This window comes from Lipophrys pholis, assembly GCF_963383615.2.
Source record: "Lipophrys pholis genome assembly, chromosome: 5".
Classification (NCBI taxonomy): Eukaryota; Metazoa; Chordata; class Actinopteri; order Blenniiformes; family Blenniidae; genus Lipophrys; species Lipophrys pholis.
Window position 1 is genome coordinate 31,042,878 of NC_137628.1, and position 27,606 is coordinate 31,070,483.

At 41.1% G+C, this 27,606-nt stretch overlaps 1 protein-coding gene across 2 annotated transcripts in view; it reads right to left on the reverse strand.

Moving 5' to 3' along the window:
* sgcz (sarcoglycan zeta) overlaps positions 1-27,606 on the reverse strand; it is a gene marked incomplete at both ends in the record, with an annotated part of 356,107 nt that overhangs the window by 76,751 nt on the left and 251,750 nt on the right. For both annotated transcript variants that reach the window (XM_080464784.1, XM_080464783.1), the window contains one exon: positions 2,341-2,428. In XM_080464784.1, coding sequence (XP_080320910.1) covers positions 2,341-2,428 — 88 coding nt within the window. The remainder of the gene's footprint in view (positions 1-2,340; positions 2,429-27,606) is intronic.

Here is a 27,606-nt window from a genome sequence, read left to right on the forward strand (position 1 = left end):
AAGCATCTATAGAGACAATTAAATGTCATGCAAGTGTGATAAAGAAAAAAAAACCCAACTAAATCATATCTGACTTTGCAGATAGTCCTAACAAGGACCTGTGAAACACTCAACTGCACTGGGAGGACATCGAATGCATGTCATGTTTAATTTCCACATGAAACCAAATTTTCCACTCGCCAACTGCACATGGGACGAGCCAAAAACCAGCGCCAATCACATGCTAACTGAAAAATGTTTCTGACAACATCAATAAGCAGCCAGATCTCAGCAGCAGTCCCTCCCCAACAGAACAGGCCTGCGGGCGAAACAGAAGGCTACTTATTCTTATTTTAGCAAATGAAAATGACATGAGGAACCGTTAAGGTCATTGGCCAGTCAATGGAGAACAGCATTAAGATGGCAGTGACAGAAAACAAAATGACAGACTACAGATACCTCATGGCGTAATGAAATTACTGTGCGGCTGTGTGACAAGCACTTAAGTCCCAGATAAATTAGCGGCTGAGCAGCACAAATTCCGGTCATGTTGGATTTTCCTCTAAAAGTCACCTCAACCAAGAAGCAGAAGATTTTTCATTTGAGGTTAATGTCACATTGTGTGTTCACTTTCAAGATATATAAAGAAATATACCAAGGGCAGCAGTAATGTTTTCATCATTCATTTTACCTCCAAGACATGTATTGATGATTTCTCAACTAAACAGAGTCGTCCCCCCCCCCCCCCCCCCCCTAAAAAAATATAAATTAAAAAACAGTAGTCAAATGTCCAAGGACCTATTCTGCACTGAAAAAACTAATTCAGAATTAAATTTGTTGGAATGATTCTGTCCCTTTTTTATTAGTTTGTTATATCAATTAGTATGTATATGTGCTTAATAAAACTTAACTTTAAGGGGAAATAAAGTAAATAAGAGACCAACAACACACAGCAGAGCCCAAGACCGATGAATTTGCAGCGTAAAGCTACTAAAGTTTACTGACCTCCAAACCTTTACTTGCTCTCTGCAACAACATGAAAAACAACCAATACCAACCACACTAATTACATCCTATAGCTTCCTCTTTAATAAACATCCGTCAAAAGTGACCTATTGTAAATTGCTCTCTGAATGCAGCAGACCATAAAATTGATTATATTTACAATTAGGCCCATACAGGCCTGTAGAAGCAACACAAATTGAGCAATTATTCTTTTAATGACATAGTTTTGTCCTGGTTACCTTAGTCACATTTTTTTTTGTCAGAACTGAAAAAACAAACGACTATAATTAAAAGGCGACATTATTACTATATTATCTATTATTAAATGACGAGTGCTTTAACTGTTTTGCAAAATGTCTTTTATTTTGCTCTCGCTATAATCAAAAGAAGGTTATATTAAGGCATTTCTCTCGCTTTTAGAGACAACCATGCACATTTGGTTTCAACAGCAACTTTCCAGCTTGAAATAAATTCAATATTAGCTCAGAATTTGTTATTTTCACTTGTTTACATATTCAACATGGGTTTTCCCAAGGTACTGGTGGCCTAGAGGTTAGGTAAGCAAGTTTTGCAGGTCCAAATCCCACGGATGACCGGATACACTGTGGGTCACGAGCACATCTTCCGATGATTCTACAAGCATCAAATCAAAAACAACCCAGTCAAGCCGGTGATGAAAGGGTTAATGCACCTCCACAGTACAACCAACAGGACAAATACTTATTTCTCACTAAATTAATTTAAAACACTGGATAAATAGCCTCTGGATTTAATTTTGTTGTCATTTTCTTCTCTCTATTGTACCTGATTAATTATAAAAAAATAAGCTTATTTTCTGTGTTGCCAAATGATGCACAGTGCCTCTGATCCTCCTACTGTATGATGCCACATATTGTCCATTCTAGAGAAAAGAAAAAGTCACACTCTTTATAAAGAACTCTTTATGCTTTTATGTATTTAAAATGACGGGTGAAAAACGTATATATCATTTATAATTCTAGAGAAATTCCCCCTCGTATACATTGCATGTCCTTGAGTGTGTTTCAGCATCGTCTTCCGCATGACACAGAGTCCTACTAATCCAATAAGAGAATGGAAAAATGATGCAGCACAAAGAACAGCATGCTGTGAGAAGCAGTAATGGAAACAGATCGTATCTAGATTGGGAGCAGGAAAAGAGGGGGAATGCATGTAGGATTAAAAGCAGGAGCCTCAAAAGAGCTTTTTCTATCTACAATAAATCACCTGTTACACTGCTTGTCTTGAGAGTCAATGTCGACCGTGTGTGTGTGTGTGTGTGTGTGTGTGTGTGTGTGTGTGTGTGTGTGTGTGTGTGTGTGTGTGTGTGTGTCTTACCCACGGTTAGCTGACCAGTCAGTTGTCCCTGATCATTTCTTGCATTAACAGTCACATTTCTGTCTGACTGGAGGATCAATGGACTGTCCTGTGGAGAAGAGAGTAGGGAGACATAAGAATCTTACATATTTCTTTCAGAATTCTGTCCATCCATCCATCCATCCATCCATCCATCCATCCATCCATCCATCCATCCATCCATCCATCCATCTATCATCCATCATCCATCATCCATCATCCATCCATCATCCATCCATCCATCCATCCATCCATCCATCCATCCATCCATCCATCCATCCATCATCCATCCATCCATCATCCAACCATCCATCCATCCATCCATCCATCCATCCATCCATCCATCCATCCATCCATCCATCTATCATCCATCATCCATCATCCATCATCCATCCATCATCCATCCATCCATCCATCCATCCATCCATCCATCCATCCATCCATCATCCATCCATCCATCATCCAACCATCCATCCATCCATCCATCCATCCATCCATCCATCCATCCATCCATCCATCCATCCATCATCCATCTGAAGGAAAAGGACAATCCAAAGATGACACCAGTATTTCTTCAGCCTAATCCAAAGAGTCAGACCGACATGCACACTCAGCAAGTGTTCCAGTGAGGTCATTAAGGAAGCTCAATCAATCAATCGATCGATCGGTCAAGCGATCATTTCTGCCCTTTTACGGCATAACTGTTTTTGTTTTAATTTTCGAGGAGAACTCATGACCAAATCAAATATTGTATTAAACTATGAAAACCACAAAAATACATAAGAAATACAGAAGTTAAATAGACAATATACAAGGAGTAAAATAGACTTTTTTCAAACACACATCTACAGTACGTTCAATAGAGATAAATTAAAATGGTCTGGAATATAAACTGCACCTGAGCTTCTCTTATCTCTTTCTGGGGATGTATTTACATTCTTTGCTGCATATAGGTATAATATTCTAATAATTCAAAATAATGCTTAGGAAATCTAATACTTTCTATTTTAAAATCTGAAATTTAGCTTTTTTTTAACATTTTGCTCGTCCTACCAGTCAGTTACAATGGAGGTTGTGGCAGCAGCTTTCTGCAGCCACACAGTGACAATCTAATGATCCAAGATTATATACACTAGTATTGGCATGATCAGTCAAACAACTAAATAAATTATGGCTCATAATCTGGAAAATATGGAATAATAGTAACATTAATAACAACAACAACAACATTAATAATAACAACAACAAATATGATTATTATTGTTGTTGTTGTTGTTGTTGTTGTTAGTGCTTGGAGTTGTTCACACTAAAATGTTGGGATCAACAGTACGAAGTCTGGTACTGAACAAAAAAAACTCAAAAAGTTGATTCAAGATCATTTATGCTGTCACTCTCTGGTGTCATTCCTGATCTAGTGTTCTCTTCTACGTCACCTACAGCTGAACAAAACTCCACCCCTCCACTGCCAGGTTCAGATGAGAAGCCTTCTTGCTGTGAAACAGCTCTGCAAAACACGAATATGGAAATAGACTCACAGCTGCATTTGCTCTTTCTTCAATGCCTTCAGTCTCTGCTGTGAATACCATCCCTCATTTATGTGGACAACATTTAACACTGCATTAACCTGTTTAACTGACGGGCCTAACTCCCATCAACAGTTCACATTTGACCCCATCTCTTCTCCCAACAAGCTGTGTTTCTTGCCATTTGCATAATCTATTCAAAACAGCATCCTATCTGTGAGTGTGTGTGTGTGTGTGTGTGTGTGTGTGTGTGTGTGTGTGTGTGTTTCTACAGAAAGACAATTCTCCTCAACCTGAATGAGCTAAATGCTTCCCTGAACCTCGAATCACCTCCTTTAGGTCTGATTGAGCCACGCCGCCAACACTCCTTTACATTTAACAGATATGTTTTGCATTTACTGCAAACACACTGTCTGCCATTGTTATCGGGCTCCACACTCAATCTAACATCCCCTGTGTCTCTCCGTCAGAGCCACCCCTCCATCCCCTCCATCCTTCTCTCTGTGTGCGTCCATCTGCTAAATCTTCCTCCCTCAATCTTGACCCAACTTTTGCTTCTGTTTGCCTCCGCTCTTCAATTACATCACTGCACTTACATCATTTTCTTTTTCTATTCTCTCCCTCTTCTCTCCCACTCTCACTTTCCCTTTTTAATCGCTTATTTGTTTTGGTTCCATGGAATGAATAGATCACAGGTGACCTAATTTCTCTGTTGATTTGCTCAAATTAATATTGTGCGGTCTGGATTCCAAATGAGACTTGTGTTAAAATTGGAAATGTCGTTGATCCATTGAAATGGAAAAAAAAAAAATCCTTTCTTTTTCTCCTTTTCCATCAACTCGACTCTCAATCTGCCTTTCTTACTCCCTTTCTCTCTTCATCCTTTCTCATTCTGAATGGATATTCAATGTTTTGTAGTCTGCTTATGCAACTAACCAAATTTCTCATACGTCACACCTGCTTGTGTTCTACTTTGGAGCATCCGGGGGGACAAGAATAATAAACCATCACACAAGTGAGGGACGTAGAACACACACAGAGCTGTACGGTACACACCTGTATGAAGGTATATTGCCATATTGCTGTGCTCTCAGATACAAACACCCACCATCCACCACCACAGTCAGGTAACTAGAAGTACAAACAACAAATGAGCGTTTCACGTGGTTTATTGTGCAACGCCTCCTCCGTCTGTTTCCTAATGCATGTACGGCGGATTAATTATTTTCAACGGGGCGTGTGATAGGCTTCACTGTATTATCTTTCCACTCTGTTTAAAGCGATGGGCGCTTTGTAAAGTATGACGGATGTAATGTGGTTTGAATCATTACAGCTCAATGGGCAGTGTGCATGAACAGGCCTGATCCCTTTCAGGTGGTGCAGGATTCTGTCACGTTGAGGTGTAACCGCCGACAGAAAGTTTTATTTGATTAAGCACCTATATGCAAATGCTTTGGAGCTCTAAACGAATGCTGCATATTAAAGAGTTGCTGGTGTCTATTAAAAAACAACAAATGATTGAAGCCAGTTAATCTAGCTGTGTGAAACACTGGAACAGGTAGCATTATTGGCATTTCCTACTTAATGAGGAAAATGTCACTTCCACTTAAAAGGTATCAACAGATATTATTTTTAACTCAATACTAAAACATACTGAAGTGAAATATTTGGATATTTTCTGTACAGTCTTCACTAAGAATGTGAAGAGTTATGATGATAGAAGATATTTGGTCTTGAACCAGTTGACTCATGAGAGTTACGACAGGTATTTATTTCAACCCACAAAACTCCATTCTGATGCCTACCTACAGGATTATATATACATCAGCATATATGTAATCAGGGCATATTGCAAAGCCAATCAGCAGGAGATGAATGTATATTGGTGTGACCTTTGACGAGGCGTCAGCATCTCCGCAGCTAACTTGCCACCGTGGTGTGCATGCGCAGTAGCAGCGTTTTCCCTGTTTCCATGGAGACGTTTTAGAAAAGTTTCACCTTGAGAGCCGTTTTCATTTTCAGTGGGTCCGAGCACCGTTGGGAGCGCCGAACACCCAAAGTGCAATAAGGCTTCGCTGTTTTCACCTGAAACCTTGTATGCAGGTTCCTAAATGCAGCTTTTGTCTGGATGGATTCTGGTTCAGAAGCTTCCGTCTCTTCATATGAAGCCAGACACACTTCATTATGTTAAGATTGGAGCTCTGTATGCGCATCACACCAACACTTCTATAAAACCCCCTCGTTATTCTTTATGTTGCCGTTAGTTCTTCACATATAATGTCTGTATATTTAGAGTTATTTTCCTCTGCTGAAAAATAAATTTAGAGTCAATGAGACAACTTCCTACTGTTAATACATCATGGATAAGTACCCTTTTAATACATCAGCCGAAAACTTTAGGACAGTATTGTATATATGCTGTCACTGTTTGCTTCTTTTTAAAGCCGATGAAAAGCCGCTGCAGAGGAAGTGTAGAGAATAATTCTTCTGAAGCGAACGTCAGCTGAAGAGTCATCATCACTGTCATGGAGTGTGATCCTTAAAAGCAATCACCTACTGATCGTCATCATGGTCCACAGTATTCACTCGAATCGCGCTATGTGTATTATCGCTTGTTTTCGTAGTTTTAAACTTGCTATAATGTGGCGTCTCATATGTGACACAAGTACAAGGAGTAGTTCCTAGTAGTGAACTCAAGTGAGAGATCTAAAATACCTCAAAACAAGGAGGAATTGCTCCACGGTCAGACACACAAGAAAAAATCCAAACAAAGAGGCTCTAATCATGCCTTTTACAAGAAACTACACATTTACCTCCTGACAGCAATGTGGCTTCTTTTTGTAGTTCACTTCACTGTAATCTGTCTTTACTTGTCTGTAAAATGGCACACTAACATTATGAGTTTGAAACAGAAATGCAAATCCCTGCAGAGTAAAGATGTTTCCATTTATATATGTAGTGCAAAGAGCCTATTCTGTTGGCTTCATGGCATTAAAGGTGTATTTCTCCACATGAAAGAGCTGCTTCAAAGCCCCGACCTTCACTGAAGTCTGCATGATGTTCTAAATGATGTGATTTTAATGTTAATTAGATGTTGGTCATGTTCTGCAACTATAAAGAACATGTCTTCTTTAACCTTGTTTGATACCAAAATTCAGTCATTGTTTGAATTATAAATCAGCACATACTTGTGAGTATGTTAGTACCCTTGTGTTCATCAAAACTACTATGATCTCTTTTAGAAACAGTTTTCTTCTTCTTCTGTTTTTGTAAATAAGAAGACACTCCAGCAGGGACAATGCAGGTGTCTTTGTTAAATTGTAGGTGTCAGAAAGTCACTCCCACCTATAGTGCAGTAAACAAGCACTGTGGTTCTACCAGAGTATGTAAACACATCCCACATGAGGTTTGTTTTGTCCATCCATCACTGCTCCTTTGGCTTTTATGTTTACCGTCTCACTAATAAATTTCCCCTCATCATGCAAAACATGCTCTGAGGAACAAATAAAGGCGCAGGCATTATGCTCTATCTTCTGAGCTGACACATCACACGACATTGCGCCATTAATTCAGTTAATAGTTTAATTTTGCTTTGATTACAAATGCGGGCGCAGTGTCTGGCAGCCGGAGGTAGCCATTGCAATTAGTCAGGTAATAATAAGTGGAGGACTGGTGGCTCATCTTCCCAGCCTCCAGCCAGCAGTACAGATGGCTCCTAAAAACATCTTTTCGCTCTTGTGTGTGTCTGACTGCACGTCTGGACTGAAGAGTCACAAGCAAAATGATTGCTTACTTTTATCACTTTGATAAGAGCTTTTAGCTCTGCAGCCAGCCACTACTGCTTTGTTCTGGTTTACTGTCGGACTTCTTCACCTCAACAGCGACGTAATTAAGCCTCATGCAAGATACATTTGTTTGATTCATATTTTCCGTCAACATACCGGCCGATAGTACTTGCAACGAGGTGATTGCCTGTCTTACTAATTGAGTAACTCTATATAGCTATGGACATGTACTTAATAAGCACTACATTTATCTGTCACTCAAACTGAAAGCTTTCAGCCCTGCTGTCTCTGGGCCGTCTCCTTCTGCCTCTTCTACCTGTGTCTCAGCCTCTCAGTCTGGTTCTCTGCTTAGGAATTTTAGCGTCAGCTAAATGCAGGGACAACAATCTTCATTTAAGCAAACTGTGGAAATCCCAAATGCACACCCCTAATTATGTCCAATGATTTGTGTTTCTGTGTCTCTGTAATAATATGTGAAGAAATGCCAGTCGATGTTGAATGAGTCAAGGAGAAAAGCGACCAGCGGGGGAAGTCGTTTTAATTCATCAGTAAAGTCGAGAGCATTGTATATAGTTTAAGCCAAAACAGAATACCAATCAAACAGTGTGTGATAAAGTGCCTGTGGGCTTCCTCCATTCCTCTTTCGGCTTTAATTCAGCTAATTAGCAAGGACTGTTAAATAAGTGATGTGTTTGTCGGTGTGCGTTGCTAATTTGTTGTTTTCAGTCCCAACAGCAATAAAACAACCGGAAATAAACCAGCGTTGCTCACAAGTCTACCCTCCCAGTGTTTGGGATTTAATATGTTCAAGGCCCTTAATGTGCAGTCAGGGACCTTATCACTTATTTAACATGTATTATTGTCCTGTGCAAACCTTTTGCCAAGTGTTCTGAATCCATTCAAAGCTCAAGGTGACATCAGGCATGACACCGAGCCGACTGAGCCACGTCGGATCATTGTTTACCTGCAATCTGCTCAACTGCACAGGGTGAAATTTCAAGGCTCAATGGATAGAAGGTCAGGTCCTTTTAGAAACGGCTGCAGTTATTTTAGATTTGATGACTAATCGCAGTGGTGCATGATTGCTTTCCTCTGAAAAAGGCCCTGCCATTGACTTATTGCATTTTGTACTTTCAGCAGACAACAGCTCAATGATCAAATTCCTAAAATTTATCTCAAGAGAGACAACAGTTTGATATAGGAAAGGCACTTCTATAAATTCAAAAAAAAAAAAGAAGAAGAAAAGGTGATGCATGGACTGCCGAGTGTTTTGCAAGTTAAATTAAGTCACATTATGTTATGAAGCAAGTCTGTACTGTTGTTGACATTACCATAAAAAGGATAAAACAGTTGCATTTGTCCTGCAGTCATTTCTGGCAGCTTGTTTTTTTAATATTTGGTAAAACTGAAAAGTTGATTTCTGAATGTTTTGTTTTGACTCTGGGGGACAGAACACAAGGATCAGAATGCTTCTAAACAAAACAAGAAGATCAGATGTGTATCCTCGGCTTAAAGCATTCAGAGTTTTTAAACTGAACTGAAATGAAACTCATGTGAGCAATTTATTTAAAAATAATGTTTGGCTTTTGTTTTTTCAGATATTTTCATATGGTATTTTAGCCCACACATGCTCATTCCTCTTAAACATACATATATTCAGCGCTGCAAGCTTTTATATCCCCACAACAAGCACAGGTGTACGCTATTTGCAAGTCTCTAGACACCTACCTACAGAAAGTGAAATCATTAATCCAGCTCTCGAGCTGGATGGAAGAAAATACAGTTTTTCCCCCGGCTTCTCAGCAGTCTTTTCACGATTCATCTGGGGTTATACTTGCAGCACCGCTATGCAAAATTCTGCAGAAACCTGCTTTCTCAAAGGTTTTATTTTACCATAATGAGAGAGCAATTTCCAAAACAGGAAACGGTATCCCAATTCTGCCAAGCACTTATAGTAAACTGCACTATTGCACAGGATTTATGAAACTCAATTGTACAAATTACTCTTTTTTTTTTTAAAGCCTGACATGTTTTCTGGGACAAAACGCAGCATTTTGCATAAAGACAAAGAAATCTATTTTATCAGATGTTCTCATTATGTTTTGGGAAGTTATTCTCCACTGTGCCACTGGGTCATGCTTATAAATTATTTTTTATAGTGGACATATACGGAAATAAACGCAGAAAAAATATGATAGGGTGTGGCCTGTAAACTTGTGGAAAGAAGCGGTTATGATGTAAAATAAATATCAGGACAAAAGTGGGTGGATGGTGGGAAGGAGAGGCAGGATTCAGTAGGACCTCCCAGCTTGGGGCTGCCAGAGCCATAAATCAGGAAGGCAGAAGAGAAGAGGGGGAGCGAGATAGAGATGGAAGGCAGGGGAAGGTAAACCACAGAGCATTTGTTTTAGCAATAGACCCACAGAACAGATCTATAGACAGAAGCAGCCACGTCAGCCCTCTACTTTCGGCTTCTTCACAATAATGTATGGCGCCTGAGGGACCTGTCAACAAAGTCACACAGCTTAAGGCAGGAAACGCCAACTGGGAGACGAAACGCTCCAGCAGATAGATATTAGATGAACACCTGATGCAGTATAACGTAGAGACTATTGACTTCAAATATTGATCAATACATGCCTCAGATTGTTATGGAACAAATATCATTTCAATATATGAATGACACAAGCATTCTTTGTTTTTAACTGCACTGAGATAAAAATGAATCATGAATAAATTCAAATCTGATCAAAATTGCGTCGTGTAAATGCTCCCATCAATCAGACTGGCCTCATCCCATTGTACTTAGGATTAAATCAGGGCGGCGCGGTGTAACGTCACCACGGGAGGAGTCAGTGACAGTCTTCTGACCAAATGAGGGGAGCGAAGCACAACTGGTCGATCCAGGGAAGCGAGCTGCTCCCCAACACTTTGAAAGGCTTTGAAATTGTTGAAAGGCCCGACAAGTCTGGCGGAAATCTCAAAAAGCTTAAATATTCTAGTGAACAAATTCATCTTTAACACTGGATGTGGGGTCATGTGTGCATGTCACAATTGGCCAACGTCACAGTGCAAAGAAATAATGCACTGACTGTATCAGATGATTCGCTCAGTTCAGATAAACTTGCACATCCAGTTGCAGTTTTTATTCAGGGCTCATGTAAATCTGATCTTACAATCTGAAAAAATTTAATTAGATGGACAAAATGTACTGTTACTTCAGCTTATCTGGGATAGTAAAATAAATCATAGTGAGAATGGTGGTTAAAAAAAGGAGAAATGGATGTGTCCATATAAAGTTCTATTCTCTGGCACTCTTTCTTCCAGCTGTGGCTGCCTGCACTTGTTCAGTGTTATTCCATCAAATAACTGCCGTATTTGTTGATGCTTACCAAACCTCAACTCTAATCTTGAACTTGTAAAATTGGATTTATCCGGGGGTTTTTTCTCTTCTTCTGAAGACACAATCCATTTGAAATCAGTCTGCAGTCAGTCACACCCACACTGGATGTTTACCCACAACATCAAGGCTGGGAGTGATTGCCTTAGCATAGCACACACACACACACACACACACACACACACACACACACACACACACACACACACACACACACACACACACACACACACACACACACACACACACACACACACACACACCATGGACAGATGCATATACTGTAACTGCATTATGGCCATATTCCTCTATAGAAGCATATTTTCCCTGAAGTCCTGGATTCTGTGATGTGCTTGTGTGGTTGAGGGGAGAAAAATAGACCAGATAAGTGGAAAGGATGGAGGTGCAGAGCAGAGCAGATAAAGTTGCAATGGTCCATTTGCCATGAAATATTGCCCAGTGGTACAAATAGTTGAACTGAAAGAGGAATATGTTAACTCTGGAGAAAATTGTGCTTCTCTGTGTGTGAGAGCAAGTTTAACCAGGAACTCTTGTTTACCTCGAGATAATACCAGTGCACAATATGTATGTGCATTATCGACGTGATTATATCTGACTTTCTTATCCTGTAGGCATCTGAATGTGTGTGTGTGTGTGTGTGTGTGTGTGTGTGTGTGTGTGTGTGTGTGTGTGTGTGTGTGTGTGTGTGTGTGTGTGTGTGTGTGTGTGTGTGTGTGTGTTTATGCCTGCCCACGCAGACACGCCTTGCTGCAAATAGATTATTGATCAGGGTCAGTTTTCCAGACCTGACACACATAAAGACATAAACACATGCAGCCTCCTGCACACCTTCCTGACACTCAGACCCCAGCGGCAACCTTTGATTTCCTTTTGCTGTGTTTGCTTACTATTCATTAATGTTTTGATCATGACAACTTCTCCAACAGTTCCTTTATAAAGGCTTTTAAGATGGTTGCAACGGACTCATGACATCCAAAATTCAATGTTATTGGAGTTTCACTGAACAGTTGGTATTATTCCAGACTCCTCTTGTATTGCTGCAGTATGGGTCTTTCTTCTTTGCTGCCTTTGATCCGTCCAATTCTCCAGGGGATCACAGCTGATCCTTTTTCATCTGTACTGAACTTATGGATATGTGGGTATCTGTGTGTCGAGATGTGTATCTAAAGCCCCTTTTTTTTTCTTTAATAGCTTTACACACTCTTTTGTTTAACCCTGTCACCTTTACAAAGTCAGAGCAGTCCATTCCTTCTAAACTCAACATATGGGATCGTGACTACAGCTACCAGAAGTAAATAACACTTACATTAAACGGCTCTATAACTAGCCTACAGGCTGAATCTCTTATCACTCCTGCGGGAACATACAAGAGAACATACGGGTTTATCCTCCGCCTTAAGGTTATCTGCTTTGAGTTTGAGCTTCATTACTGAAACGGTGAAGTTGTTGAGTGGGAAACAAAGTAAAGCTGTTGGCAGAAAACCGCAGCAGACAAAGAAATGGCTTGGAAGTTTTAGTTTGACCAGTTATGATGTACTGAGGGTCCGAGAGTGAAATTCTGAACACATACAGTATGTGCATCAACGTGTTCCGAAGTGACTCATCGAATATCTCTTTCTTTCTCCTTTCAACAATTTGATATTTTTCCGAGCTCAATCCTGGCTAGCTTGTTATCCCAGAGTCATAACCGCTCAATAATGTATGCTGGGCCTTTCTCACTTCTCTCAAAGAAGCAATGTTAGACGGATCCGGCTGCTTCAAAATGAATACTGGCGTTCACTGGGGCTCAGGGCTGATGGGAGTTTTCATGTTCTTATTTTCTATAAAGACCCAATCCTGTTAAATAGTACAAGAACATTGCTGTCCAATTCTTTGTCTACTTAGATGTACTTTGAAGAGGGGACTGAGCAGAATTTGTGAGATATTCAGAGGGTTTTCAGCAGGCTAAAAGTTTTGGAGTGTATATTTTTTACCGGATTTGGAGAATTTCTCAAACGCCAAAAACCAATCAAGTGTAACAATTAGGTCTTTTGCTGTGAAATGATAGATCTCTAAGCTTGTTTAACCATGCAAATTTATCATTCCTAGGAAGGAGACAATCAAGATAAGAATGTTTTCTTTTTTTTTTTAATCGTTCTTTAGTGGAACAACCTTTGTGTTTTGTCTTTGGTTTCTAAAACGAGGCTTTAATCAAAGCTCCTTTGGGCTTCTTGCTCGTTTTCCAGCTGTACAGTTTATCATGTAGTCTGTAAGAGACTCATTGCTGTGACAGGGATTTCCTGATGTTGGCCACTCTGCAGAGCTCTCAGCCATGTGATGAAATCCCCAGTCGAGTCGCTGCCTTCATAATTACTGAGAATGGTTTGCAAGGGCGGGACATGAGGGGAATGAAGTGGGTTCTCTTGATAGCAAAACATTGCATAAAACGGGACATGGGAATGGTTTACAAAGATGAGAGGGAAGTGTGAGAGCGACGAGTGGGATTTGGTCTAAGAGATAAGATATGATGGAGATGAAAAGACTGATTTTCACATATGGAGGGAATTGAACCTGTAGGAAATCATTCATCTTCTATGTGCAGTGAACATGTTCTCATTATGTGGCGGCATAAAAAGGCCGGCTGCCAATGAGTTTCTGCTCGACATCACCCACCAGCAGCCAAGCGGCCCCAGAAAGCTGTGAGGTAATTCATCTCTAATGATGGGTGTGAGTTTTGAGAGTGAGATAGGCATGAAAAAGGGATTCTCGCTCTGTAAACATATAGAATATAGTCCTGGACAAAAAAGAGATGTTGATCCACAGTTAGCATGGAAAGGAGTTGATTTGAAAAGGTTTCTTATCACAACAGGGAGAAGGACAAAGAAATAACATAGGAAACGTGTAAAATAAATGATGGTGAGCTACAAGGGAAACAGGAGGATTTCATTGGGACTCATTTATTTCTTTTAATGACAAAGTGACAGTAACACTTTGCTCTTCATCCAGAAAAATTAGTAAATTTGATAAACTTGCTTCTGATGCTAATTTGTGACTCTGTGTGTGTTTGGCCGGTGACAGACGGCAGACAGCCCAGGACGCAGGACGTTCAGCGTATTTGCCCATTGTTACCTCGGATTAGCTCCAGTGCCCCAAATTGGGTAGTAAAGCAATTCTGAACTCAAGTACGAAGCTCTGACTCTTAAGACCTGTGTTTTACACTGTAATATACTACTAATGCTCATTTGGCATGAAGTCTAATTAAGCTTTGTCAACCATGCAGATTCCATACACTTTTATTGCTCCCTGCAGAAGAACATAAAATGCTACTTCGTGCTGCTATTTAATTGTAATTTCATGTCAAACAGCAACAAAAAGTGAAGCGTGTGAAAAAGTGAAGGCAGTAGTAAAAATGCCTGCAGAAAAAAACAAAAAACAAAAAAACAACTACTGGGAGAGCCACATCTGTGTTCTTCCCACTTTGATCACACCGGCACCGTTGATTCTAAGCTCAAAACGATCCAATGTGCAATCACTGACGCAACGGACGGATGCTGGTGGAATAACGTGAAAGCTCAGCCCTCTGGAAGCTTCCAGCGATCACAAGCTTTACCTGACACCCATAAAGAGGATGGACTGTGTCTCATTTGTGGAGAATGACCGGGGGAAGAAAAGAACACTTTAGTGTGGTTCCTTGAGTCTCGCAGCTGACACCAGCATTTACGTGTGTTGATGTATGCTAATGGAAGATAGAACTCTGAGCGTCCTCATTAAGACATTTCCTCTAAAGGTTTTAATGAAGCCCAGAAAGATTTTATGAAAGGAATTCTCCACGGGTTGTCATGTCCTTCTCATATCTATTTTTGGAGGATCCACTGCTGATAAAGTGGAGCACCTCTTGTTATAACTGAGTTTGCCACTTCAATACGCTGATGCTTTTTTCAGGCCCCCGTTGTATGGAGATCGTTCTGCATTCAAATTCTCTCGTCTAAAGCAAATCCCTGTGGAACCGGTTTATGATTCAGGACTCTATAATGGTCTTGACTTAACCTGTATTAACGAAGCTACATAAACAGGGATGAGCACTACTTGTGAATTACACCCAAGGTGATAGGTACTCGCGTTCCTTCTTTGAACCTGCCACAGGGGATCGTAGGAGAGGAAAATAAAATAGGTAAAAATGCTTGCTTGGCAGAACTTGATGGGATGCATCATTATAGTTGTAGCGTAACGAAAAAAACAGTTTATATGTGATGAATAACGTGTTTCTTCTCCAGTTGTGCAGAGCCCTAACTTCTAAAGGAAGAAATTAAGTGATCAACTCAACAGTGTCAGATTTTCATTTGAGTTCAGTCGGAGGATTTTGCAGTGGCAGATCTGCTGCTGTGTCACTGAGCTGGCTGCAGAGGAAGTGAGTCTCTAAGTAGAGGAAACCTCAATCTCTCCTGATTTTACCAGACGGAGCAACACAAGACATCAAGGAGGGAAAACGTGTCAATACTGCAGCTTTTACTGCTTTACAAGATATTGTGATGGATATATTCTCTCCTTAACTTTGATTGTTATTATCCAGTCCTCGAGACTAAACAGCATACTAACTATAATAACAAACACTCCATGTAAGTATAGCTATGAGACACAAAAAGGGTATTCAGAATGTTATTGCTATGACAAAAAAATTTATAAAAATTTTGTAAAAACAAAGAAAGTTAACTAAAAAGTATGCAGCTTCTTCAATATAAAAAAAACAAAGTCCTCATCTGGAGCTCTGATGTTGGCAGAGTGAAAGAGATCTCTTCTTGGCACTACCTTTTTAATGGCGTTTATATTTATTTACTTAAATATCAAGGTATTCATTTATTTTGGAAGACGTCCCAAGGGCTCATTTGAGTACTGTCCACATAGATATTTCTGTTCCTCCACATTAACAGGTTACGTATAGATCCTACGGACCTCAGGTGACATCCAGACACTGTGTCATCTACTGAAGGTGATGTGGTTCAGTCCAACACTCAGGAAACAGCCCAGTCTCAAGCTATTGTACTGTTCTGGTAGGTTCAGTCAAATGAAGGCAAATATTACCAGCAGGGTTGAAGAGTCACAGTACTCTACTGAAATGAGTCATCAGACTTGAAGCACTCAACCATTAGCAGTTGTCCTTACAAACCACCTCAGGAGTTTTGCACCACGATTACAAATGTAGATTATAAAGGCTCAAGGACTCTCTACTCAAACACTTTCCGCTGTGTCAAGGCAACGTTGCAGATTGCGGTTGAAGCAAGGTTCCAACCAAAATATCTGTAGTCTTTTTTCCTCTTGACCAGGATGAGGAAACTTTGGACCACTGCATTCCTGAGTGACATGCATCCCAGTCCTTATCCTCCGGGGACTTGGTAAGTTTAGAATTGAGAGTCATCCGTTATAGCAATCCAACTTCATCATTTCAATATTCCTTATGAATGTCCATGTACCCACCATTGTACTATTTAACGAGAAATGACAAGGAGAAAGGCGGCAAGTGATGGGAGAAATGCAACCGAGAACAAAAAGATCTGTGTGAGGTTAATAGACTGAGCTTTAGAATGACTATCTGAGGAAGTAATATCTTTTATTCAACTGATCAAATGTCATCGCGTATTGAAATGGTTTCAATTAAAACCCTTTTCACAGCTTTTTTCTTGACTTGAATGTTTACAAACTCACTCCTTTGTCAGAGCAAGGACTACTTTTCTTGCCGCAGACTAATATTATCTGCGGTTCTGTAAGTTCCGATCGTCTGTGGACCCCGTTCGACCCTTCCCAAACGTTTCTCAATATTCAAGCTACAAAAGTTTAAGTTCCGCTTCTCGTGCTTCAGAAAGTTGATATAGTAGAAGTTGGCATAAGAAATAGCACTACATTAATGTTAAACATGCAGCTTTTCCACCTGCAATCTGTTTTTTATCACACACACACACACACACACACACACACACACACACACACACACACACACACACACACACACACACACACACACACACACACACACACACACACACACACACACACACACACACACACACACACAGAAGGAGAAGAACACCACAGTATGTAATTAAGGATGATCCATGTTGTATTAAAGATCTGCACACTGGTAATTAAATGTAATCTGTGCGTGGCTGTGTGTCTCCTTGGCGCAGCCGTGTGTGTGTGTGTGTGTGTGTGTGTGTGTGTGTGTGTGTGTGTGTGTGTGTGTGTGTGTGTGTGTGTGTGAGTGAGTGTTTAATGTCATAAGGCCAGAGCAGCGTAATGCCACACTCCTGTCCAGTTAATTAATTCAAATGTCCACCGTTAATTAATTTCACACAGAGGACTGCGACCGCTCCCCTGCAGACACCCTGTGAATACATAATACCTGCCGGGGTGTGTGTCAAGGAATCGTCAACTCTGCATGTTGAGAGGAGCCAGAATAAATGAGAGCACAACCTGTATATGGATAGTGCTGTTGAGGTTTAAAAAGAAACAGCGTTCACATATTGTGTACAATCTTGATTAAAGTTGGCTGACTTTGAAGGCTGGTATTTGTTTAGGAGAGAGCATGTATAAAATATGCTGGGTATTGAATTTTGTGTTCGGCTTTACCTTGCACTGCGTTCTGTCAGTAAAACCTGTGAATATAGAGTCAAACTTGAGGTTAAAGTTAATTAGAAGTTAGAAAGGATGAAACATCCTCCTCAGTTTTGGTCTATAAAGAGATTTTTCTCATGTTTGTTCACACGTGTCGCATAGTTAATTTGATAAGGTGATCACACTGAAGTTATTTTTCAACAAGCTTTAATGAAACCTACTTCTGCTTGTGTCTGAGACTGAGTTGAACATTTCTGTATTGACTGTCCCGTTACCTAATATAGGCCCTCATTTTCCCACTGATGCTATCATTGAAAGTAGCTGTGGGCTAAAAGATAAATTTGTCGGTACAAAGCTATCTGCTCGCCACATCATTATGCCAATTAGTGCGCGGAAACCAGGATTGGATGGTATTCTCACTTGACTAACAGGAGAAGATCGGCTCTTCTTGCTTTAAGGCATCTTGTGGCGGCCATCTTACAGCCGAGGCCATGGCTGCTGCAGAGGGACAGAACAGGTACAATGCGACACAGAGCTAACTTTAGGTTTATGTTACAAAGTCTAGAATAAAACATCACTCCAGAAGGAAACCCAGCCAACTATGGATGACCCTCAGTGTGTGTGGTTCACTAAATCAAACGGTAACTGGAGTGCTGATGGCCTTGTGCTCAACAGTTACTACTGTCTTCATGGCAGCTACGCAGCTTTTCCAGAGGAGGGGTGATGTGCAATCCTCCATCCAGGATTAGTTACAAGGATGAGAGGTTTTCAAAAGCAGGTATTGCTCTTTCAGAATTAGTTTAATAAAGCAAGCATGTCATCTCATGGGAATTGACACGGGGGGGATGAGATAAACTGAGAGAAAAATATTGATGACGGCAGCTTCAGGTTTTAATATTGGAAGATGAATGAGAAATGGAAGAAGGGAAGTCTGCTAAACAAGTGTTAACTGTTGAAGCTTTTCACACAAAATGTTGAGAACCTGCTCATAGTGAAACTTAATAACTCCTGATGATAGTCTCACATGACACACGAATTACGAATCTTATTCCAAAACTTTTTATGGTACTTACATGATGCTCATGCAAAGATGCTGGATGATACATCCTGTTGCTATTAAATAGTAAATCTGTCTTTGACACTGTCAACCTACTTCATGTAGTCTGTCTATGATATCCATTCTCACATGTATTTACACACCACTGGTGAAACACACAAAGCAAAGCAAATGCACAGGTACAGCTTGACTGATAAGTTGGAGAAGTATTTTGATGGACGTTGAGACAGGGATATCTATTTTAATGAGATCTTTACCAAAATTCTTCAATTCCACAGGGTGTGTCATGACGTGCCCTTTATCTTCAGTCAGGTTGTGTGATGGGGGGATTTGTTGTGGCTATTAGGTGACGAGACACCACCGCAGGGAAGAAACTGAATTATCTCAAAGAGCAAGGGATTAATATTCTTATTCATTTTGTGTCGTTCCCTCTGTCCTCTCAATGGCCAGTCTGACTTTCATTCTCCTGACATTCTGAAAAATGCTGTTAAATGTTAATGGAGACTATTTTTACGTAGGTCATGACCACATCTCATACACACGCACACGCACACGCCATACACTCACACAATGGACACAGACTTTGGACGTTTGCCCAAATGTGTGACGGTTCCTGCTTTTGGGAAGATTATTGAATAAGACAGACTTGCACCCAATAATAACTGCAAACCTCGACCAGTTTAACTTTTTTTTCTCAAGTGTTTGCAATTTAACATCAGTGGCTGCATTCATTTATTTGATATCTTTTTTTTTTTTTTTTAAACTTGAAGGGAGCAGAGACCAAGCCCAGCTATCCGACAAAGCCCTCTGTATGTGTCTCCATGCAGCTCTCATCTTCAGACAGTTCCACCTTCACGCAGACTGGAGGCTGGAGAAAATCCCATGGAGAGAGCGTCACCTGCTAAAAGTGACACACTGCTTAAATCAAATACGCTTTACATTTGCTGGACTTAAAGGCGCCGCACCCTGAGCACTCCTTTATGGTACACTGGTGTGTTACCCCTTTTTTGAGCAATGGGAACTAGAAAAATGAAATATAGTGAGAGAAAGCAGCAGTTCATTCTGCCCCAAAGCATTTGAAGGTTGTGGAAGGCGCTTTGGTGAGAAACTGCAATATGCAGTACACCTTTAAGGCGACTACCTGATGAGAATGAGACCTCATTTACACAAAGTGTCGAGGGAAAATGCAGTTTTTGCATTTTTGTGGGAGAAATGTTTTGCGTTTACACAAAATCGGTGGAAATTACAAAAACTATGTAGTTTTCATGTTGGGCCACTGGTGGGTGCTGCTGGTGGATTTTGCGATGAAACCACACACACATAGGCAAAGATACCAATAAGCTATAAACATTAACAATGGTGAGCACACACACATTCACGTGGACAAACAACCAAGTTATTGCAGGTGACTCAACTATAAAACAGTCACGTTCCAGGAGAATGTCGACTTGAATTGATGCCACTTTGGAGGCCGCCATTGTTGTTGTTCATCGACTTGCACATGTGCACAAGAGCTATTTGCTGCGGCCGTGGTGTGCATGCGCTATTGCAACCCTTTCAGAAAAATAACATTTTCCTCTGTTTCCACGGAGATGGAGTTGGAGCATTTTTCTAAAAGTTGAGTTCCGACCACCATTGTTGTGCAAACCAACACCCATAATGTATCAACGGTTTTCACTTGAATATGGCATCCGAGTTAACCAGGTAGTCATGAGCAGATGCAGAATACACGCCATCTGTAATGTCAGTAAGTTTATTTTTAAGACTGTGTGTGAAACATCCAATGGGTGGAAATAACTTTTGACAGATATCCTTGTACGTGAGTCATATACTGTATTTACCACAGCTGTATTCTACCATGATTCACCACATATACTGACAATATTCAATATAACTTAGTCCATCAAAGACAGTCACCAATACAATTCCATAGCATATCGTGCCTAAGAAGGAAGACATGTCTTTTAAACTAAATATTCATAGCAGCTGGACTTCCTGTTGACACTTTGTGGGAGTTATGGTGAAGGTTTTTTTTAACTGAAAGGCATCACCTTGACAGGAGTGTATTATTCGAAGATGTGCTGTGTACACAAAAAAACATGCCACTCTCTAACCTTGATATAACCACAAATAAAAGTAGATAACATAAAAAAAGAAAAAAAGAAGAAGCTATTATTTAGTGAAGAAACAGCCTACATCATGCAATTATGTGTTTTTGTGTGTTTGACAGCTGGACTTTCTTTCTCACAAACAAAATCTCAAAGAAAAAAGAAATATCACCCAGTTATTCCTTACAGAAAGTTGCAAGCATTTGGCACCCCAGGTAACACGCCATTAAAGTGAAACAAAACCATGCTGTAACAGTCACACTTGCCAAAGTGCAACAGTTTCACAGCAGCGGCCCTGGAATTATAGCCCATACCAAGGTCTGCATCCGTTCAGTTACATTTACCCCAGATTGTTTACAATGCTGCAAAGTCAAAATCAATAGGGCCTGCCAAGATGGGAACAGCCTAATGTTCCATTAGAACTCTCTGCTATTCAATTACAGCTCCAGAGTTGGAGAAGTTTCAGCAAGCTCAGGTCCCCAGAGGAGCAGCACATAGAAAGTATGAGGCAGAGAGAAGGAGTAATAAATCTAGAACTGACAAAGAGCAAAAAATAAAGTTATGGCATCTTCCCACTTTCCCACCACCCCCCGTGTTTTCCAGTCTTCCGTGAAGCAGCAGTGCAGGATATGGATGAATGGAGTTTTTAAATCATTGTTACTTTCAACTTGCTTGTTTAATTAATTTTTTTTTTTAATCATGTATTACATGGCTATTAGCATTTTTCCATCTCAAGTACAGGTTGCAGTACCTGCATGTTGGGCCAACCCTCTAATGCCCACCTGTTATATCTCAACTTCTTTTAAATGTGTTAATTTATCCCATCTCAGCAGCGTGAGCCAGCCACAACCCCCCAAGGAAGTCAATCCCTTATCCAGGCAGTCTACTACATATAACTAGCCACGTCTCAGGGGAGCCAGTATCACTACAGGTCTGTGAGAGAAAGACGCACCAAAGACAATACAGCAAGGCCACATAGAGAGACAGAAAAGAAATGTCACACTCAGGGGGTAGAGGGAGAAATGCCTTATAAAAAGCAAAAAGAACCACATAAAACCAAAAGCCAAATCACAAAGATGGAGAGGGACAGCAAAAGAGCAGAATAAATGAAGATTTCTTTGTACCTTCTGCGGTGGTGATAGGTCGTCATGGGGTCCCTGTGGGGACAATTACAGGGCCTTGTGGCAAGAGTCAGTGTTGGTGTGTGTGGATGTGTGTGTGCTCGTGTATGCATGTGTCACCCAAGAAAGTTTGAGTGGCAGCAGGGGTTACAGGGTACGATTTAGAGAGAACAGCAATGACAATACGCCAAACAACCTACCAAATAAACTTAAAATCCTACTGCTCTGACTGCAAATCAACGAAAACTGTAAAGACACAGAGAATAGACCATGTGAGTCCTGCTAATATAGTTTGTTCTGCTTTCAACTCATCTGGAACCTCATTAAAATCTTATTTCTTGTCTGTAAAACTGAAACTGGCCTTGGGCCTGAATACTGTACAAGACAAATTTACTTGTGAAATATGAAACATCCAGACCCCCTCATGAAGAGGTTTACTAAATATTCCCAGAGTCAAACAGGATGGAGAAGCTTCTAGTTCATCCACTCCTGAGGAACAAACTCCTGAACACCTGAGGACTGCCGACACACTCACTTACTTTAAATGAGGTCTTTAAAGATTATTATTTGCTCAGGCTTCCCAATAAACACTATCCATCCATCCATCCATCCATCCATCCATCCATCCATCCATCCATCCATCCACCCATCCATCTTTCTTCTTCCGCTTATCCGGTCTGGGTCGCGGGGGCAGCAGTCTAAGCAAGGAAGCCCAGACTTCCCTTGCCCCAGACACTTCCTCAAGCTCTTCCGGTGGGACCCCAAGGCGTTCCCATGCCAGCCGAGAGACATAGTCTCTCCAGCATGTCCTAGGTCTGCCCCGAGGCCTCCTGCCGGAGGGACATGGGAGGCGTCCGGGGGGCATCCCAAACACCTCAGCTGGCTCCTCTGGATGTGGAGGAGCAGCGGCTCTACTCCGAGCTCCTCCCTGGTGACTGAGCTCCTCACCCTATCTCTAAGGGTGCGCCCAGCCACCCTACGGAGGAAACTCATTTCAGCCGCTTGTATCCGGGATCTCCTTCTTTCGGTCATGACCCAAAGCTCATGACCATAGGTGAGGGGAGGAAGGAAGATCGACTGGTAAATCCAGAGCCTCGCCTTTTGGCTTAGCTCCTTCTTCACCACGACGGACCGATACAGCGACCGCATAACTGCAGACGCTGCACCGATCCGTCTGTCGATCTCACGCTCCATCTTCCCCCCACTCCTGAAGAAGACCCCCAGATACTTGAACTCCTCCACCTGGGACAAGGGCTCTCCACCGACCTGAAGGGGGCAAGCCACCTTTTTCCGGTCGAGAACCATGGCCTCGGATTTAGAGGTGCTGATCCTCATCCCAGTTGCGTCACACTCGGCTGCGAACCGCGCCAGTGCACGCTGAAGGTCCACGTTTGATGAAGCCACCTGGCTGTGCCGAGAAATTCTGTCCATAAAAGTTATGAACAGAACCGGTGACAAAGGACAGCCCTGCCGGAGGCCAACGTGCACTGGGAACAGGTCCGACATACTGCCGGCAATGCGAACCAAACTCCTGCTCCGGGCGTCCAGGGACCGGACAGCCCTTAGCAAAGGGTCCTGGACTCCATACTCCCGGAGCACCCCCCACAGGACGTCCTGAGGGACACGATCGAACACCTTCTCCAGATCCACAAAACACATGTGGACTAGTTGGGTGAACTCCCATGAACCCCCGAGCACCCGGTGGAGAGTATAGAGCTGGTCCAGTGTTCCACGACCAGGACGAAAACCGCATTGTTCCTCTTGGATCCGAGGTTCGACTAACGGCCGGATCCTCCTCTCCAGTACCCTGGAATAGACTTTCCCAGGGAGGCTGAGGAGTGTGATCAACAAACACTATATTTGACTTATTTTATTACTTTTAATTATTAGTTTTAATATATATCATAATCTTAATGTTTAATATTAACATTCTTAAATGTCTTGTTTTAAAGAGTATTTTATTTTTAAAGCACTGTGAATTACCTTGTGTCTGAATACAGATACATCCGCCATGTCTCGTCTTGAGTGTTGAGCTTTACTGTGGAGTTTTCATATGTAGAGGTTTTGTCCAGGTACTTTTATTTTCGGTACAAGTTGCTTGAAGGTGGAAAAGTGGGCGTACGTAGTTGTCCGTCTAGGTGATGGACAGATTGAACCCTGCATTTGCTGATTGTGGGATTGAATTCAGCGCGCCGCCACCCTGAACTAGATAAAACGTTCTAGAAGATGAATGGATGAACGTTATCCCTTACATGGAATGTCTTTGGATATTATGACTTTCCCCGGCAATCCACTGTTATCATTAGGGGTGAGGTGTCAACCTGCTCAGGACACTTTGTCCAATTCGAGCAGGAAGCTGCTTTAACTTTAGATCACGTCTTCATCATTCACTCGTCTCCACAGGGTTTATTTAACCTCACGAGAAAAAGTGACTTTCCTACAATAAGCTTTGGATCACTCATTACAACAACAGCTAAACAAAATTAAAGTGCAATGACAAAGAACTGAGATACCTGTAGCGATCATCAGGAGGACCAAAGGTGACAGTGATCTGGTGAAACAACGTCCACTCTGAGAAACGTCAAAATCATTTTTTGTTCACCAACTGGTTCCACAATCACAATTATTAGTGTTACTCGCTTCAGCGTAGTAGTAGTAGTAGTAGTAGTAGTAGTAGTTATAATGCAGTGACTGACCTGTGTATTTACGATAGATGCACAGAGACATTTGATTTAGCATTTTGGGTGAAAAAGAAAACAATAGAAAAGGAATCTGACAAGTTACTTGTCTGTTGAGGGACAGCTTCCTGAATTTGGCTTCCCAAAACAGATTGAACATCTTTTCCCCGGTCCGTTCTGTTTGTTGGATACGCTGCGATTTGTTCAGTATGTGCACCCCAAACCTTTTTCTTTAAATGAGAACGGAGGTGTCCACACTTACTGTCAGATACTATCGTGTGTATTATCTTTTGATTCTTTCAGGGACTGCTGAGCTGACGTCTTAGCTGCTTTATTCAGGGAGCACATAGTGTTGGTACGTACAAGCTCCACTGAACAACTGAGCAAGAGAATGTTCTGGCCTCACTCATCATGGAGGCTGTTTGGTGAGTGTGTCAGTTATGGCCTGGTTGGTATGCAGTGTTTGCTGTTTGTCTCTTTCTCTGGAAGGTGGGGGGCTATCGAGCTGTGATTATGGAATACACACTCATACTTAAGCACTTGTTTCCCATGAGGCAGGTGAAACTTTAATTTCATCCAAACTCAACAGCTCGGAACATCAAGGCCACCTTATAAATATGTGAAATACAAAAATAGCTTTAAAACCTACTGTAGATATTGTTGGAATTTTAAACTTGTATCGCAACCAAAAACCAGGGGACTCTTTCTCAGTGTCTCATTGATCTTTTTTTGTTCCTCCGCCTTGTTCTTTGCCTGTTCATGCCGGTTTGGTTTCTCGTTCCCTTCCTTTGCAGTCATGCAGGTTTCTTCTCCTCCACCATGATCCCTCTCTCTGCTGCACTCCATCTTTCCCAACCCAACAAGCCAATCTCATTTCTCACAGCGTCGCTGTTGTTGTTGTTAGTGTGTGGTTTATATGCAGTGTTCTGTATTTAGCTCTCACTGGGAGTCACAATGTTCCACTTACCTCTCCCACAATGCACTGCTGGGGGATGGCCCCGATTATGGAAAATATGCATGTGTGTGCACGACTATTTGATGTTTTCTTAAAGAAGGCATTATACAGCTGTGTGGGAGGAATTTCATCTTTTCTCTCATATTATTTTCATAATTCAAAACTTTGTTTTCTTTCAAATGTGACAAGATTATAAATCTTCCATCTCTTTGACTTGTGAAGTGCACTTTGACTATGTGGATGGCTCATCACAGAAAATGAGCAGTAAATCTTAATCTCTTCTGTTCTCCATCTCTTCTTTACTACATCAGACAACTCCCACTCCATATTTTACACCTTCCCGTCCTAGTTTTCATTCTCGCTATGCTGATGTGCTCCAGCAGTGCTGAAGATGCTGTTACTTTACTCTTCCATCCTTTCATACTCTTATTTGATATGGCTCATCTCATTTAGTCACTATGTTTGTCTTTCCTATTTCTTCTTCATTTACCATGTAGATAGAGGTGTTCGTCTCCAGCTGCCTATGTCTTATTGGAAGAACATATTTCTTTCTTATTTAATTGCTGTCTTGCCATTGTCTTGACAAATGGCAAAGAATCATTTCAGTGAACAGATTTTTCTGGTGTGAATGTAACTGTATGTCAAACACAAGACAACACAATTCAGTGTAATCGATTGACATCAGTGCAGTATGCCTTGTATGTATGTATATATATATATATATATATATATTAACAGAATAACAGATTCTTCTTGAGCTGTTTCTCCTAATTGTGATCATGATTACATTTTATTCTAAACTAAAATCAAACAAAATTATTGGCGTATGGAAATTCTAATTATCCATCCCACCAGCTGCTAAATGATACCAGGAAAATACATTTCTAAGTTTCTGAATTGACCCTTTTATCTTCTCAACAGCTCCTCTCTCTTCCCTCTTTGCCTTATATAATTTTCCTCCATGCTTGTGGCTTTTATCCCACAATCTCTCGACAGTGTGTCTCTTCACAAAACAAGCAGGAGACTGTTGAGTCCCCGGGGCGTTCGGTGGATACCTCTGATTCAGTGCGCTCTCCTCCAATGCAAGCACGCTCCACAGTAAAAGTGTGGCTACTGTCAATATCAAAATAAGAGCACACCCGCTGCTAAGAGGATGCGAGGGCAGCCTGCTGCTTGCTTTCATGTGAAAAAGATAAGCTTTGCCTCATACACACTGACATGCACAAATATACACTGGCGTCCTCACAGACACAAAACATCAATATCCTCTGAAAATAAAACATTTTGGAGGGAAAAATATCAATACGCCGACAGATGTAAACCTAAAATACACATTACTCCACACGCTCACTACAGCACAAAGGTTGACAATCACGTCCTTGGAATACACACACACACACACACACACACACACACACACACACACACACACACACACACACACACACACACACACACACACACACACACACACACACACACACAATGCATCGACAGGTTCCCACAAGCAAGCTGTTCTCTTAGTTTAAGGGAAACAAAATTGGAGCATATAACAAAACATACCATGTAATTTCTCAGTGTGTGTGTGTGTGTGTGTGTGTGTGTGTGTGTGTAGGGGTGGGGGTGGCGGGTCGTTGTAATGGCTGGTAAGAAAAGTTTTTGAATTATAAAGAAGCCTAAATTCTGTGACATTAACTTTCCAACAAATACATGTTTTGCCGTGATTTGTCATGGTTGTGATCTACTGATTCTGTCTTCCTAGAGAGGATTCAACTAACATACCATAGTATTACCGTAAATTCAGGATAAGTCAGTTGTTTGACAAATCATTCAACTTATTAAGGCCCTTATTTTCAAAAATATACAGTGCCATAACATCTTACACCACTAGGTGACACTATACATTAACAGAATGCAAAACTACCATAAAAACCATTGTCACTGTCGTGTATGAAACACAGTGCAAGTAAGATTCAGCCCAACATGAGAAGCAAAAATTTTGATAAAAGTTATAG